Raw genomic sequence first — 16,734 nt, 5'->3', positions numbered from 1 at the left:
GATAACTATAAATCAGATTAACAGTTAATATAATTAATAATAAGACAATTAAAAATGGTTGAACTTTCTCATGTCACGTCAGCATTTATTTAGTGAAAATCTGTTTTCATTAATGTTTAAATAATTGCATTTTATACGCTGTAATATTATAATTATATTGACTTATGCTGTAGGTTTTCGCTCATTTGTAATACATAAATAATTAAATTAGAACACTAAAAAGAAGTTTCACCATTATTTAAAATTGATACCCGTGGTGCTGGTAGGATATAATCCATTAAAACACAACAATACTTACCGATGAGATATCAAAATTGAGATCATAGAAAACAGCTATTTTAATCTAACAACTGTCATTGTCTATTTGTATAGTAAAAAATCGTGGGGACATAGCAGGTCTGAAGTTGATTTATTTGCTGTTAAATAAGTAATGAACTATTCGGCAGTTAAGATTTATAGATGTTAAGACAATATCATCGCGATTGAGTTAAAAAAAAAACTTGGAAATATTAAAATTTCAGTGGATTATAATGAATGTAAATATGAAAAACAACGTTTTTAATTGGTCGATCTGGATATTTCTGTTTCTTAGTTTGTCTACTTTTTTTATCGTTTCCGGTAAGTACTCTCTCGATATTGTTATATAATTTAAATTGATTATTTTGTTAATTTTTTAAATAAATGTTTTTAAGAATAACTTTACTTGTATAAATTAATGTAAAAATCATACAAGCTTAAAATAATCTTTGTATATTTGATTATTTTTTCATTAATTTTGTTAAGAAAAACTGTAGTCAGTATCTTATTAGAATTAATAAACGAACTTTTCAAGAATCCAAGAAACAAATTGGTTTTAACAAACAGTCTTTTAAGATAATTTAAACATTTTATTCATAATAATAATTACTGTTTTTTTATTATTTTAGAAATTAAAAAATATATATTTTGGTTGCAAAAATGTTCAAAATAATATGTGAAAAACAAATTATTTTACATTAATAATTTAAATAAACACACGCACATACATATTATTTCAAGTTCTATATTATGTTTATACATTTTAGTAAAACAAGCTTTGAAATTTAAAATAAATAACTGTAGATTTACTATTATTATATTAAAATGAGTTTTTTGGTGTTTATAGTTAATGAAAAATATATTTTTAACCGAGCGCATGTGCTGACCATCGCCCAATTAAAGTTGCCAAATAATCGTATCAAACATAACAATATTTTTAACATTTATTTTAAGGATACAAACCCTATCAAAAAATGTACTATAGTTAAATAATATATCAGTTTGTAAATAAGGCTAAAATAAATATATAAAAAAAAGAGTATCGTAATGTATGATTAAATCAAGATAAAAATAATTTAAAATGCTTTTTATTTTATTAAGACCTATTAAATTGATTTATAATTTTTATATGAATTTACACCTGATGAAAATGATATTAGTGTTAAAAACATATATTACTCGAAATTGAGATTGTAAACCCAATGTAAATCATAATTAATATTAAAATAAAAGGTCAGCTGGCTTAGTGAGTAGAAACGTATGTTACGGCTCACTGTTTTGCTAAAGAGATTTTTCTAAAGATTTTCTCATTGGTGGTGTGTGGTCTCTGGTGCAAGCCGGCCATAATGTCCGTCCCGTCCATCATTGGCCTAGCCAAGAATCATCTTTGACTCCCTAACATGTGAAAGAGGGCCACCATCCTCTATAACATATTACAAGTAACGAGCAACATGTAACACGTTTGGGAAATAGAAGAATGCCAAACTGATCATTCATTCTTTCATTATTATTATTGAAAGATTAACGTGAGGTGCAAAAACATTAAAAAACAAACTCAATTAGTAACTTATTCAAATAAATTTAATTTATAAGAACATAATTTCACGATAACATTATACGGGTTTTTATTTTTACAGCACAGCAATCAGTGGATCTCTGTTATAGAGACGACCCAAAAATAGACGTATGCATTAAAGAAAAAGTTAACGAAGTGGTCGACAAGTTTCATAAAGGTAGTATCAGTTTTGAATTACAATTGTGTTGGGTCACTACATGCAAAATATTGGGCACTTAATTACAAGTTTTAATTGTGACTAAATTGAAGTCATAAAATTAATTTAAAAAAATACATTTTTTTTTTATTATATTATGATAAGTATTTTTATTTTTCTAATGATAGGCATTATCTTTTGCATGGTTTCAATTGAAAATGTTCAAATAACATTCCATAAATATAGATCTGGGGACATACCTGAAATGTTACTGATTTAGCTTTTTCGTGGCCACGCTTTTTTTCACAATAATACTAGTATTTTTCGATCATTATTGTTTTAAGCTTATTTTAAATATTATTTTTAAATTTTTAGTTTGATATGCTTTAAATGCGTGTTTTTCAATTTTTTTTAAACTATATTTATTTTTCACTTTTTAATTTTTTATGACATCATTGTCACAGCACAGGTGTTTATTGTCAATTATGACTATCAATAGATATGATTTCTGTATTGTCAATTAGTGTATTTATAAACTCACAACAATATGTCTTACTGCCATTGATAATAAAGGCTATATACCTGTGAATATCGTCATAAAAAACCAATTAGCTACCTGTATTTGTAATCCCTTATGTATTATACATGTATATTAACTCAAAAAAAATTTGAACCTTTAAATGTTTATATCTAATTAACAAAAAAGAGTGTTACAAACAAACATACAGGTGAAGCTAATAAAAGCGTGTTATTAAAAAAGGCAATATAAGTTAGTGATATTATTTTGTTCTATTATTAAATTAAACGTATTGTAGTAGTGGTAAAAAACGTATTTTACTATTGCAGGTATAGACGAGTATGGTTTAAAATATGTTGAGCCTGTATTTGCAGAAGCTCCTTTAAGTTTTGAACAAAAAGGACGTCTAATTGGCGGAAAAATTTCAGTTAAGAATATGATAACAGAAGGATTGACAACTATCAAATTAAAATCGCTAAGGTTAAAATTGTTTTTTGGCATTGTAAATTCATTTTTAATATTATTGTTAATAATTAAGTATTTAGTTATATATTTCGCTTTTTACAGCCCATTAAAGGCTATTGAGGCTTTTTCCAATGATGAGATTTCTTATCCTACAGAATACTTAATATTCCAAGACAGATGGTTAGTCCATCGTAGGAGAAAGGGGTGGCAACTTCAATTACCGAACTGATCTCTCGTTCAGTAAATGGGAGATGCCGGTTTTTATTATTTGTCTCTAATAGGAAAAAATACAAATTAAATTAAAATTTTGTTTCAACATTTAAAAATATAAATTGTCTAGCCATTTTCTTACAAAAAAAGTCTCTCGCATTTTAGGATTGATTTATTTATTGAGTTGCAAATATTTTAATACCTTTAAAAGATATGCTGTGCGAGTGGAGTTTGTATAAACCAATACGAATTGGTCGGGTACAGTTCATATTGTTGTCATAAAATGCTTGTAACTCAAAAAGAATTTATTCTAACGTTGTGATTGACCTGTAATTTTATTTTGTTATAAATGAGCTAGAAAATGGTTATTTTGAAATTTTGAATAAATTAAAAATAAACATTTTTTTCTTAGTTGCTGTATTTTATTTAGATTGATGTTTTAATTATTTTTTAATAAAAATTTTCTAAATTTCTTTGGGAATAAATCTTAGTCGTGATAATAACACAACGCATACACAAATGATATGTCTGTGCAATATTATTCAAACTATATAATTTTTTTAAGGGAAAATATACGCAAAATAAATACTTATGTGTATATAAAAACATATCATATTGTGTTTCGTTCTAATATCTTTTAAGTTATATGTCTATAAATACTATATTTATGTAATTAAATACCTTTTCCTAAGATACCTAAAAGGAAAAATACTTCTGCGTTTCTATATATTCCTACAACAAAGTTGCAAAGACTTAGGACTTTTTATAAACAAAATGTATAAATGCGTATAAAGTGTATGAATTTATAAATTCTGTTTAAGCCAGGGAGCGGACTTATAATAATTTTGTGTCCTGCTTATGATATTTCTGTGTTAAATTGTAGTCTTACACTATCAATAGAAATTTACTTTTTTTTTACACGAGATGGGTGAAATGAGGAGGTTAGTGACAATAGGCGAGGACGTGATTGGAGAGGTGGAGAGTTTTAAGTATTTAGGGTCAGTTGTGCAAGAGTGGTGGTATTGACGAGGATGTAAGACACAGAATTAAGTGTAGGTGGTTGGAGTGGAGAGAATCGTCTGGCGTCTTATGCAATAAAATAATTCCAATGAGGCTGAATGGTAAATTCTACAAGACTGTAGTGAGATCAGCTATGATGTATGGTTCAGAGTGTTAAGTGGTTGATAAGAAAGTAGAGCAGAGAGTGAGTGTAGCGGAGATGAGAATGCTTAGATGGATGAGTGGAGTGACTAGAAAAGATAAAATAAGGAACGAGCATATAAGAGGGAGTATAGGTGTAGCGTCAATCGTGAATAAGATGAGAGAAAATAGACTTAGATGGTTTGGTCATGTTATAAGGAGAAAACAATCCGAAGCTGTAAGAACTGTAGAAATGAATGTTGAAGGAAGAAGAGGTAGAGGAAGACCAAAAAAAAGATGGAAGGATGCTATTGAATACGATTTGAGGATAGCTGATGTGAGCGTAGATGATGTGGGAAATCGTGTCAAAAAGAAGTTTAGGATAAGGGTGGCCGACCCCAAGTAGTTGGGATTAAGACGTGGAAGAAGAAGAATAATAGAAATTTACTTTTTTAAAAGTTTAAAAAAAATACCAAAAATAAAATTAACATTCATTGTACTTTTTAGAACAAAATTTATCAATCCAAATAAAGTTGAGGTTGGATTCACGGCTCATTATCGTTCAATTAAAACTTCTGGTCAATACAAATTTAAGGGATATATGGGTAGAATTGCCATAAACGCTAATGGAATTTATAACATAACATTTAGTAAGAGTTTTATCGGTATTAGTTTTGGAAAAAATATGTGAATGTTATATTCTTATCCTATTTTTTTAAATTTTGCATAGAGGACGTTGAGGCTAGTTATCTTTTAAGTGCAACAGCGAAGCAAATGAAAAATGACACTTTCCTACAAATTGATAATTCACTCACGCATCCACCCAAATTTGGGGACACTAAAGTTCAGGCGACAGAATTAGTTGCAGGAAACGCTGTGTTGAGTAAGTTTTAGTTCTAAAAATACTTTATAAAAGTAACAAAAAAAACACAAAGCTAAAAAATGTAAACAAATGAACTGACTACAAACATTCAATTATCTACGCTTTTATGAACATATCAATACACTATTTTTCTTTAATTTATCATTTTATTGTGTACCTATTTCGTTACAATATCATTACCCACTATGCTTGGCAGCATCCATTGAGATTCTCAATAAGAATAAAAAACGATGATAAAATAAATTATATAGTAGGTGAGAAAATAAAATATTTAGGTTAATCTTTATAAATGAAATATGTCGTTTAAAGCTTATTGTTAATTCATTAAATTTAAAACGAAATTTCATTAATTTTTCCATACGCATAAATTTTGAATTCTACAGAAGGTACTTAAACGAGAAATCAAATAACCTTTATAACAGTGTTAATTTTTTTTTTCTTATTGAATTGTTCATAACTTTCATTCTAAGAATTATATTTAAAGATTTATTCAAACAGTTCAAAAGATACAAAAAAATTTATTTGAGCAAATTATTTATCGAAACATTTACCATATATTTTGTTATAAAACGGAATTTAATTTTAGGTACAATAAAATTTATTAATCATATTTAAATTTAAAAATATCATTTCATTAAGATTTTTATTAACTTATATATAGAGGTACAGAATTTTAAACAATTAAATGTACACCAAAAATGTTACAAAATACTAATTAATATTTCAAATTGATTCTGGTATGATTCCATCAATTTACAATACATAATACTTGATATTTAACATCGATCCAATAACTTTCAGGATTAAATTTCATGCGACTGATAACGGTTAAGCTGTTTCAAATGTACGAGAACTTTGATGTTATAATTAAATATCCATTTGTTAAATATTACTTTGAGAAATTTGTAACGTTTTACCTAGATCACTATTTGTACGACCAACCTTTAGTTTCCGCTTTACAATTATTGTTCTTCGATAACATAAAAATAGAATAAAAGTCAAAATAAAAAAAAAAATACGTTAAGTTATTTTTATTGATATAATCCTTTATCTAATTACTTCTATATTACAAAATATACGACGACAACAGTTCACAACAAATTATTTTTATAATATCAGTAGTAGTTATTATTTCAATAAATCAGTATGAATATTTCTTTTCAAAATAAAGTATTGAATTACAATACCTAATTGTACAACTTGTAAGAAAATCATCATAGCAGTGAATAATCGGTAGATTAAATAACATCTTTATAATATTATTATTTATTAACAATAATAAGTTAATAACTTAATATAAATAACCATGTTTTAAAGTATCAGACACAGGTTATTCCAAATATTTGCTACTATTTTGTAATTCTTATATTGAATAAAAACATTTTAATGAAATAAAATTACAAAGCCAAGTCCGCAAATAATTATGTATTTTACAGGCCGAGTAGCTTTGAGGTTTGCCAACCAGTATGCAACTCAAATGGCCGACGAACTGTTTCCTGTTGTAGAACCGTCACTAGATGCCATACAAAAGGAAATGGGCAACCGAATACTACAATTATATCCTTATGATGATTTACTTCCACCCACCAGAGTAAAATAAAAAAAAACTTAAAACTAGTTATGAAGAACTATTGTGATTACTGATAGCCAGAATTTAGGTCAGGTGCATTTATTGTATTGACTTATTATTATTTATTCATCAAATAAAACATAGCAAAATTTCAGTTACTTTGGAATCTTTTTATATTTATTTTTTTGTATTCGCTTTTTAAATACTATTTTTTTTAATATAACCATAATTTTCTAAAAAAAACGAATAAATATTGTAGTTTGACACAAGGATATGTAAGTTAACATTTCAAAATGATCAAACATTAATATAATCAAACTAAAAAATAGATTTCCAAAAGATTTAATAGTAAATTTTCAAGACCTATAAACTCTATTTATTTTACTCTAAAAGATTAGTGATTCCTTCATTGAGAAATTATTAAATCGTCGGTGTTCTATGTTGGATGCATTTATAAATGACTGCATACATAATACATCTATCTAAGTTTATTTAAGTTAAAAACAATGATAACAGTTGCACATTTTATTTTTAAATTTACTATTTATATAGCTACGAAGACAAGTTTAGTTGAACACATATTTTGAAATAATAATGCATAAACTATAAGAGTTTTATTATAAAGAATTTATAGTGTAATGTATACCAGAGGCGGTCAATTGATTTTGCTATGGAAGGGGATGAAAAACCTTTATGGCAAAAATTTCGTGGGCGCTGTAATCTCATATCTCAAGGTTTTCATATTTATATTAACTTTATCAGAATATTATTATAGACTAATGGATAAGTGGCTTTCTTCTTATTAAGTTTCCAAAATATAAAAATTATATAAAAATATCAAATAAGGTATGTCAATAGAGATGGGATCTATCCCTCAAATCTCTTCCCATTTGACCGCCACTGATGCATAATCTCCCTAATACCTATTTTCGCTTTACCCTCGAAATAAGCTGGACCTGGTAATCTTCTATTTTGTAGTCAAAAACGCAGTTCAATTACATTAATCAGTATCAGAGCTTATATGATTATTTTATTTATAACTATATTAATACTTACCAAAACACAGCAAGTTCATTTTTAATTATGTTTTAATATTTGACATAATAAATAAATTTTTTTTAATTTATAAAAATAATTTTTTTTTAAATTAGATCATAAAACACACAGTCGGTTTGCTTTAAAATCTCAACATTAAATGAATGAAAACTGTTGTGTTTCTTACGCCACATTATTCTTCGAACAAATATATTGGTAATAAACATTTCAATTTAATCACTGTCAACTGACAGATGAGTTCTTAGATCAAATATTTTTTTAACTGCAATTGGCTTCCTAAAACATGAGCGTAACTAACTTGATATTTAGACAGGGTGAGCAGTACTAAAAAATCATAGGTATAGAATGATTTTAAGTTTACTCAGTAGATAGAAAAACAAATAGTTCTTCCAATTGGTTTATTAATTTACCACGTTATCGGTAAAACTTCGTCGACCAACAACAGTAAAAACATTTCATTAAAAATAAGTGTGTGAGCGTCTATTGTTGTAATGACACAAGTAAGCCTTTTGTCTGTAATAATAATATTCAATGAGTAAAATGAATGGAGCTTGTTAATAGAGTTAACGAAAAATAATAATATTCACTTTGAAATTATTAAGATCCATATTTTTAAAAATTCATACATAGGGCAAAATAAAATTTACTGCCCACCACTACCCTCCCTTAATAAAAAACAAACTAAAAACTTGTCGATTTTTTTAATGGAATAACATTCTAAACATTAAAAATACAAAGAAATGTCAAGAAAAAATGTGTAGAAAATTATACTTTTTAGAAAAAATGTTTACCAATATTTAAAGTTTAAAAAATAAAATAAAAAGAAATTCAGAAAAAGTTTACACAAGACTAAAATTATGGTTAAAAATGAATTTTCTATACTTAAAATAGTTGCTGTCTAACAGTTATTAAATAGCGACTATTTTAAGGCAATTTTTGAATCTTAATAATAGTTTTTCAAAGACATTTAATGCCCTGAATATATGTTTATTGCTCTATACATATACATAAACTTGTACAATGGATTAAAATTTAACTAAAAAAACATGAAAAAATGTTTTAAAAATATGTTTTATTTAATTTAAATAGTCTTTAATGTTATAAATTGTATTATTTTTTGAATTTATTATTTGAGTCTTTAAAATTTTTTTTTTGAAGTAAATATAAGCAAGTCAATAAAATAATTCGCACATATATTTAGCAAATTTAATCATTTTAAACATTAAATCTTATTAAAATTATTATTACGCGTTAAGTTATCGTACAGTAATTGTGGTTTATACAATATTTAGTATTATACTGAAATAAAATGGTTTTTTCCGAGAAATTTAAAACACTAACAAATATACATGACTTATATTCTATGGAGTTATTAAACTAAAAATGTAAGTATTTTTTAGTAATACTATAAAATTAAAAAATTAGATTTCCTTATAGTTCTTATGGTAGATGATTAAATTTATATTTTTCAAAAAAAAATTACCTTTTTTACAGACAACAAAATTGTTTGCTAGCAAGTAGCAGTTGTAAATAACTTTTAAGAGGAAATAAAATAAAAAAATGCCCCACTTGGCATTTAAATAATTTACATTTTTTAAGTAGAATACATTTATTTTTTATTAAAATTAGGCGAATATGTATGATAATAACCGTAAATATAGCGAGCTAAATACTGTTTTAATATAATATTTCAAAAAGGCAAAGTTTAAGTGTGGGAACTACCTATCGCCCCCCTTATAAACGCTACTGTTACTGGCTAACTAAAATAAAAAAGTTATTATTTTTTTTTCTAAGTAACTTGATTGAATTTTTTATTAAAAATAGTATTTTATAACTTTTAACTTAACTTGATTTTTTTGAAGCTAACTTAATTTCAAGTTAAAAAAATTACCAATTTATGAATAAGTTGGTCATTTTTTAATCTTTCAAATTCAAGGTTGCACGCAGCCTGGAATTTTTGTATGATAAAAAACCGTGCCTAAAATTCATTGATATTTTTTTATAATTACAAAATAACTTAATAGAACTTAGAAAAAAACTATAAACGAGATATATATTTTTATCTATTGATGTCTTATCTGAAAATAATAATTATTTTGCTTATATCTCTTTTCTCTGGGACCAAAAAAAAAAATTTGCTAGTCAAAGGTGCAATAGGGGGGTCTAGAGAGGTTTAGCTATAGTCCCCTCAAAAATCATGAAAGTTACATGTATATTATAGGAATATTTTTTAAGGTCGGAGAAATTAAATTAGACCTTTCAAACATTTTGTTCAAATGTTGCTAGTGTGGGACACTCACCTTACTGATAACATTTAACTATGACATTTGCTAATAATTAGGTTTTTACATTGTAAATAGACGAAATTCTTCAGAAAGCTTCATATTTTATCAAGAAACACTTTTAATTTTAATATGTCAGATGATTTTTAACTGTTTCAAACAATATCTTTGAAATAAAGTATGTATTGTAATAAAAGCTATGAAAAAAATTTTTTTTTTTTAAAAAGCAGTATTGTAATTTTTTCTCATTCATTATTAAAAAATTTTTTTATGTTTCCTTTTTCTTTGCCTCTACCTCTAAATAATTGTTCATGACTTAGTACATAATTATTTTTCAACAATTATAATTACAGTGAGTCAACTAAATATTCGGACATCGTCTAGTAGAAATAATTTGCCTGTTGATTGCTTTCATCTTACAGACCTATAAGTATGGCTTAATCATTACTTCAAACGTTTTTCTAATAGTGTTGTTCATAAATGAGGTCTGTACGATTATGGCGATTTCATAGGTAAATTCATTTTCTAGACGATTTCTGAATATTTACTTAATTTACTGTATAATAATTAGGTGGTATTTTTACCTAAATGTCTTTAGTAGTTAATGATATTTTTACTACCAGATAGCGTATGCGTATGGAGGTACAAAAAAGCTTCATTGTAAACTAATGTTTGATTTTCTGTAAATATTTTGTACCGCAGTATCGGAGGTAACGAAATTGCATTCACTATAATTGACTACTTCTCCGTCATTCATTTGATACAGTAGCGGGGTAGGGAGGGAAACAACGTAATAGAAAAGACTTATCATTATCATTCTGATGTTAGTGTATGTTCCGTTGTTGTTTGGACGTAGTCTTTATTGTCGTCGTTTGCCAACGGGTCTGTCGCGTGTGACTTCTTATATTTAATATTTGAAGATATAACCGCGATTTATACCGGCCAACTATTAATTGTCTGCAATGTGTTACTTTGGCTGAAGGATCAAACAATGGATTGCCTAAAGACAGGCCTCTGGTTACAATAAGCTCATTGATACTCTTAAGTAAATATAATACTAGTTTTTATTAAGTCTCTTTTTAGAAATATTTGAAATACATTTAACATTGATTAGTATTATTAAATTACAATTAGTATCTTAATTAAGCATCAATAGTTAAGAGTTATTTTAGATTTATGGATAGTAAAATGTATGCATTGTTATATTTTGTGACTAAGATCTCTTGAAGTTTTATAATCCATATTATTTTCCCGCCTAAAATATTATTAATTTGTGTCATTTTAATTCCTTTCATTTTAAAAAGTAAATTATTCATAACTGTTTACAACAATACTTTTTACTTGTTTTACAAAATATTTTGTTTTTTGTTGCAGATAAATTTTATCATGATTATTACATGTTGATGGGTTATTTAAATAATATGGAGTTACAAAATTGTATTCCTCAAATGAAAAATGGTAAGTGTCACCAGAAAAATATTAAAGAATTTCAACTAATTGAAATATTTGTAATTTTAATTATTCTATACTTGGTATAATTATTTTAACTTGTTAACTAATGGTTAAATCTATATTTCCTTTTATCTCTGTTTTTTTTTTTTTGAAGTCTTGTGTACTCAAACATTTATTCCTTTTTATCCAGTTTAATAGACCTAATATAATGAGAGTTATAAGAGGGTATAAATCTATTCTGTTTATTTTGAAGAGTCAAATTGAAATTGCTTTGTTTAAAGCTTTTTAAATTTTTTATTTAATTGAATAGAATTTCCTGTGCCTTCCTTTTTATATTTTGTCTTGTAAAATTTATTATTAATAAAAAACACCTATGAAAGAATATTAATAGAGTAATATCATGTAACAATTCTCTTCTCTAAGAATAATCTGTAGGATTGCTCTTACCTATTCATACCTAAATTTAAACCATGGTTGCATATTATCATTAATTTGTTCATAATTATATTTATATTAATATTAATCTATTTTGTTTATTTTTTAGACTATAAATTGAATGAAATTAATGATCAGCAAGAAGTAATAAGCAATCAACAAGGATGGAATACTATGCCTTCTCATGATATCATGGTTCCCGTACCAATTAAAATTCAACCATCTATGGGTATTTTAGATCAAAACATTCATGCAATGAACAATTCTAGTCCTCATCCAAGTGTCATACATTCCAGTCCTCAAACACCACATGTTTGTTTATTTATATAAAAATAAATTTTAAAATATACATATTAACAATGCTTTTAGGGTATTCCTATTGCTGTTGGAGCATATATTGAACCAGAATTACCAGTAGAACTTCTACAGCAAGGATGGAAAAAATTTTGGAGTAAAAGAGAGAACCGTCCATATTTTTGGAATAAACTTACTGGAGAATCACTTTGGGAATTTCCTCCTATGAGACAGGTTTGCGTTCATTTGCAATTATATTAATAAAATTTAATAAGTATTATACTTATGTATCTTGGCTTGAAATTTTATATGTACTTTCAGTTTGATGTGTCATCTGATCCGTTAGGAATAACGAATGATGGACATCAAAATGGAGCTAATCAAGTATTATTAAAAAAGAGACCAGCTGAAGAGATGGCTGTTGGTCCTGCTTCAAAAAAATTGATTTTAATGTATATAGTTATTAACATTTATTATGATTTTAGATCAAAATAAAATTTTTTTATGTTTTAGAGGACCTTGGGATTTGGAAATACCAACAAATGTAATTATTTATGAAAGATCCCCATCAATGTTGCCACAACCTCATCCAGATATAGAGTTTTACCGTGGTCATTTAGTTGCAAAATTAAGACAATGTTATCAAGAACTGTGTCAATCTAGAGAAAGTAATTAATTAAAAAAAATTTTGATTTCTGTTCTTTTATCATTAAGTGGTAATTCTGTTGATTTTTAATTAGATTTTTATGAATCTTTAAATGTTCATTTATATATGTATATTAAGTAAACACGAATTTACAAATTATTATTGGATTAATTTTAAAATATTAATAACATATTGAATTAATTGTAAAAAAAATTTCCAGACATAAATGCACCAAAAGAATCTTTTAATCATTGGCTCATTGAAAGAAAAATTGTTGATACAGGTTCAGATCCTTTATTACCATCACAATGTTATCCAGAAGTGTCCTTAAGAATGTATAATGAAATAATGAATGACATTCCTTTACGGCTATCAAAACCAAAATATACTGCAGATGCTCGTAAACAATTGTCAATTTATGCAGAAGCAGCCAAAAATCTCATAGAATCTAGGTAATATAACATTTTACTATGAATTTTATGATAAAAAATTAATTTTTTGTTTTATATTGTTAAGAAATGCTCTCCAAGAAAGTAGAAAAGTAGTAAAATGGAACACTGAAGATACATTACAATGGCTAAGAAAAACAGTAGGAGCTACTTATATTGATTTTCAAGAACGATTGAATCATTTAAAAGTAATTCCAATTTATAATTTTATTAGAAAATAAATTAAATTAATAAAAACTTTCAGTCTCAATGTCAACCGCATATAGCGCAAACTGTCAAAGATTCTGTTGAAGGGATTTGTTCAAAAGTATATCATTTATCTGTTGAGTATGCCCGTAAAATTCGAGAGAAAAATTATGAACTTTTAAAAGCACAAGGAATTACAGGTATATATATATATATAATAGGAAAAAGAGGGAATAATAAGACATTTAATTTTCAAAGTACTCTATTTCAAAAAAATTTTAAGATATCTAATATTAAAAATTACAGTACAGTAGGAATTCAATAAATAATATTTGAGTACTCTTCTTTATTAATACTAATATTTATGCGTTTTAAATAAAATAAAATAATTAATTATATTTCGTAATATTTTACTTTTAAAAAATTAAAAATTAAATTTTTTTGTTTTGTTTTTACTCAATAAAAACAACTAGTTTTGCCAAATTTTTATTAGTTGAACATTTAATTCCTTAATAAATACTTCAAATACTTCATAATTTAAATAAAAACTTAAAATATTATTTGTTTGATTGTAGCCCTTGTCTCATTGTGTCCCTATCCCTATTAAATGATAATAATCTATAGTAGTTCAAAAAAAGTATTGAGATATCTTTTTTGAGTTATTAGTATTCTGAAATCTCATTTGTGTATTATATATATTTTTAAGTCTACTTTAATCATTTTTAACAAAACAACTTTTTATTATTTAAAATTTTTCATAATTAAAAAAATTATTGACAACTTTTTTACTAAAATAATTGTTTAGATAAACTGTAATACCTCATATTTAAATATAAGTATTACAAGCAAGTAATTTTTTATTTAAATGTCAACATTGTTCCCAAAATACATATACAATATCCATTTTATATGTTTTTCATACATTATATGTAGGATTTATAAACCCTATTAAACAATTATTAACCTATTTAATCATTATTTCAGAATTGATCTAAATATTTTAGTTATTACTTTATTGATTTAAAGAAACAATATTTTTTGAATAAATTTATTCTTTTTTTTATGTGATTATATAGAAATGCCACCAGCTCCTGCAGTGTTAACACTACATAAAGTATGGTGTTATCCTATTCAGTTTGCAACACCTGCACCTCGTCTTCCTCCTATTGAATATATGGCTGACAAAGATCAAACTTATGTGCGGTTTAATGGAGAGAAATTACTTATTAATACAGTGTATCTTCAAAAACTAGTATGAAAAAAATAAAATTATTGTTACTTTTTATTATTAATTTACAATTATAATTTAAATTTTGTAGAAAATAAAATAAATATTTTAAATTAATTAAAAAAATATTAATAGGAGCAACTTTATCGATACAGTTGTTTTGAAGATAAAAAAATGGATTATTTTATGGGCAGAGTTTGGTGTTTGTTAAAAAGATACTATGTATTTTGTGCAAATAGTCCTGAAACTCAAGCATCCGTACCTGTCACTATTCTTGAATCGTTGCATAGAAATTTTGGAGTGACTTTTGAATGTTTTGCTTCACCATTAAACTGTTATTTTCGACAGTATTGTTCAGCATTTCCAGACACAGATGCTTATTTTGGATCTAGAGGGTATGTTCACTAAGTGTCAGTTGTTATATACAAATAAAATTGAAAATGATCTAAGTATCTAATAAATTAATATGAACTTATAAATCTGTTATCAATATTTGATTTAGTTATGTTATATACTGATAAACTTAATTACAAACATTTCCTCTCTAAGTGTAAGGAACCAAGTTGAAATTACAGTTTAAAATACTATTTAACTTTCAGGAGTAAAAAAAAGTAATGCAGAGGAACCAAAAATTCCTTAATCTAGTTCCGAATATGTTTCACTCATAGATAAATGTTTTCATATCAATTTTGCACCTATTTATAATTTTTCTAATAGTTTTTAAAGTTTACGCTTTACTTATTTTGCTTATTTTACAGGTCCATTTTAGATCTAAATGCTGTAAGTGGATCTTTTGTTATGAATCCTCCTGTTTTCTGTGACGAGTTGATAGAGTCTGCTTTGAACCATGTTGAACAGTTATTATCTGAATCTAATGAACCACTTTCATTCATTGTTATGTTGTCTGAAGGTGAAACAAATTTTATTAATAAACTTGATTCAAGTCGTTTTAAAAGGAGACAAGTAGTAATACCAGCTTATGAGCATTACTACAGACATGGCTTCCAGCACAGTATACCTAAGTAAGCATTCATTTAAATAATTTGAGATCTAAATTTAAATCAAAATAAAAATGAATAAATTTCAGATCTGAAGTTAATGTACGATCACCTACTAGTACATTAGTTGTTTGGCTTCAAAATAATGCTGGATGTCAGCGATGGAGTCCAAGTGAAGATAGAGTTGAAGCTTTACTTGAGGCTTTTAGGCCTGGAAGAGAGCGTGATCGTGATCGTCAGGAACTACTCTCTCCTCCACCAAATAGCACTTCAGGAGGACCTCCTCCTGCTTAGCAATAAATTTGTTGTATTAGGCATTTCAATGTCTAAATAGCATGTAATATGTATACACAGCATAGTTATATGCAAGTATGCATTAATGCTCATGTATATTGTACATGTAAATTTATTTAATTATGTTAATTTATAAATAATTTTTTCATTTCTCAAACATGTGTTAAAGCCGATATTTTAAACTATTTTTTTTTGTCAAATTCAAAATCTTTTTTTAAAACAATCATTAATAGTTAACTATAATCATGTTTTTTTTAAGTGTGGTGCTGTTCATATTAAATCTATTTTTTAAAAAAAAACTTTGTTTAACAGCATAATTAAATAGTTCATTCATGAAATTTTTAAATTGGTTAACCATTGAAATTTTAGCCCTAATTTTAATTTATATATTATTACTATAGTGTTAATAACATTTAAATTAATTAAAAAAACTAAATCTATTTTTGGAATCTATTATGAATTAAATCATGATAAATTTTAAAAAAGAGTAATTTTGACATGTAGTTTTTTTAATTATTATTTTTTAATAATTTTTAAAACACTGATATTCATAGGTCTCATTTTGGAATAAAATATTCAATTTTAGTAATGTGTATTGGTTTTGAAATCAAATGCTAGTA

At 25.8% G+C, this 16,734-nt stretch overlaps 2 protein-coding genes across 3 annotated transcripts; both read left to right on the top strand.

The window, feature by feature from the left end:
• Window positions 1–50: 50 nt before the first annotated feature.
• LOC126899990 (uncharacterized) lies at window positions 51–6,952 on the top strand. 2 transcript variants are annotated; one of them, XM_050675321.1, is made up of 6 exons: window positions 51–618; window positions 1,935–2,030; window positions 2,856–3,006; window positions 4,849–5,006; window positions 5,072–5,224; window positions 6,661–6,952. In XM_050675321.1, the coding sequence occupies exons 1-6, from the start codon at window positions 531–533 to the stop codon at window positions 6,822–6,824; spliced, it is 810 nt and encodes a 269-aa protein (XP_050531278.1). In that variant the 5' UTR covers window positions 51–530; the 3' UTR covers window positions 6,825–6,952. The 2 variants fall into 2 exon arrangements, with proteins under 2 accessions (XP_050531278.1, XP_050531279.1); XM_050675322.1 differs by having other exon boundaries at window positions 60–618; window positions 4,849–4,991.
• A 3,983-nt stretch (window positions 6,953–10,935) lies between these two features.
• On the top strand, window positions 10,936–16,206 carry LOC126899968 (mRNA (2'-O-methyladenosine-N(6)-)-methyltransferase). The gene is made up of 13 exons (XM_050675274.1): window positions 10,936–11,177; window positions 11,507–11,590; window positions 12,129–12,331; window positions 12,389–12,547; window positions 12,635–12,765; window positions 12,827–12,981; window positions 13,180–13,411; window positions 13,476–13,596; window positions 13,653–13,794; window positions 14,671–14,846; window positions 14,958–15,217; window positions 15,581–15,844; window positions 15,910–16,206. The coding sequence occupies exons 2-13, from the start codon at window positions 11,530–11,532 to the stop codon at window positions 16,112–16,114; spliced, it is 2,109 nt and encodes a 702-aa protein (XP_050531231.1). The 5' UTR covers window positions 10,936–11,177; window positions 11,507–11,529; the 3' UTR covers window positions 16,115–16,206.
• The last annotated feature ends 528 nt before the right edge of the window (window positions 16,207–16,734 follow it).

The sequence above is a fragment of the Daktulosphaira vitifoliae genome, unplaced genomic scaffold (genome assembly GCF_025091365.1).
Source record: "Daktulosphaira vitifoliae isolate Bord-2020 unplaced genomic scaffold, ASM2509136v1 Scaffold_2, whole genome shotgun sequence".
NCBI lineage: Eukaryota > Metazoa > Arthropoda > Insecta > Hemiptera > Phylloxeridae > Daktulosphaira > Daktulosphaira vitifoliae.
This window is presented reverse-complemented; position numbering and strand designations above follow the sequence as displayed.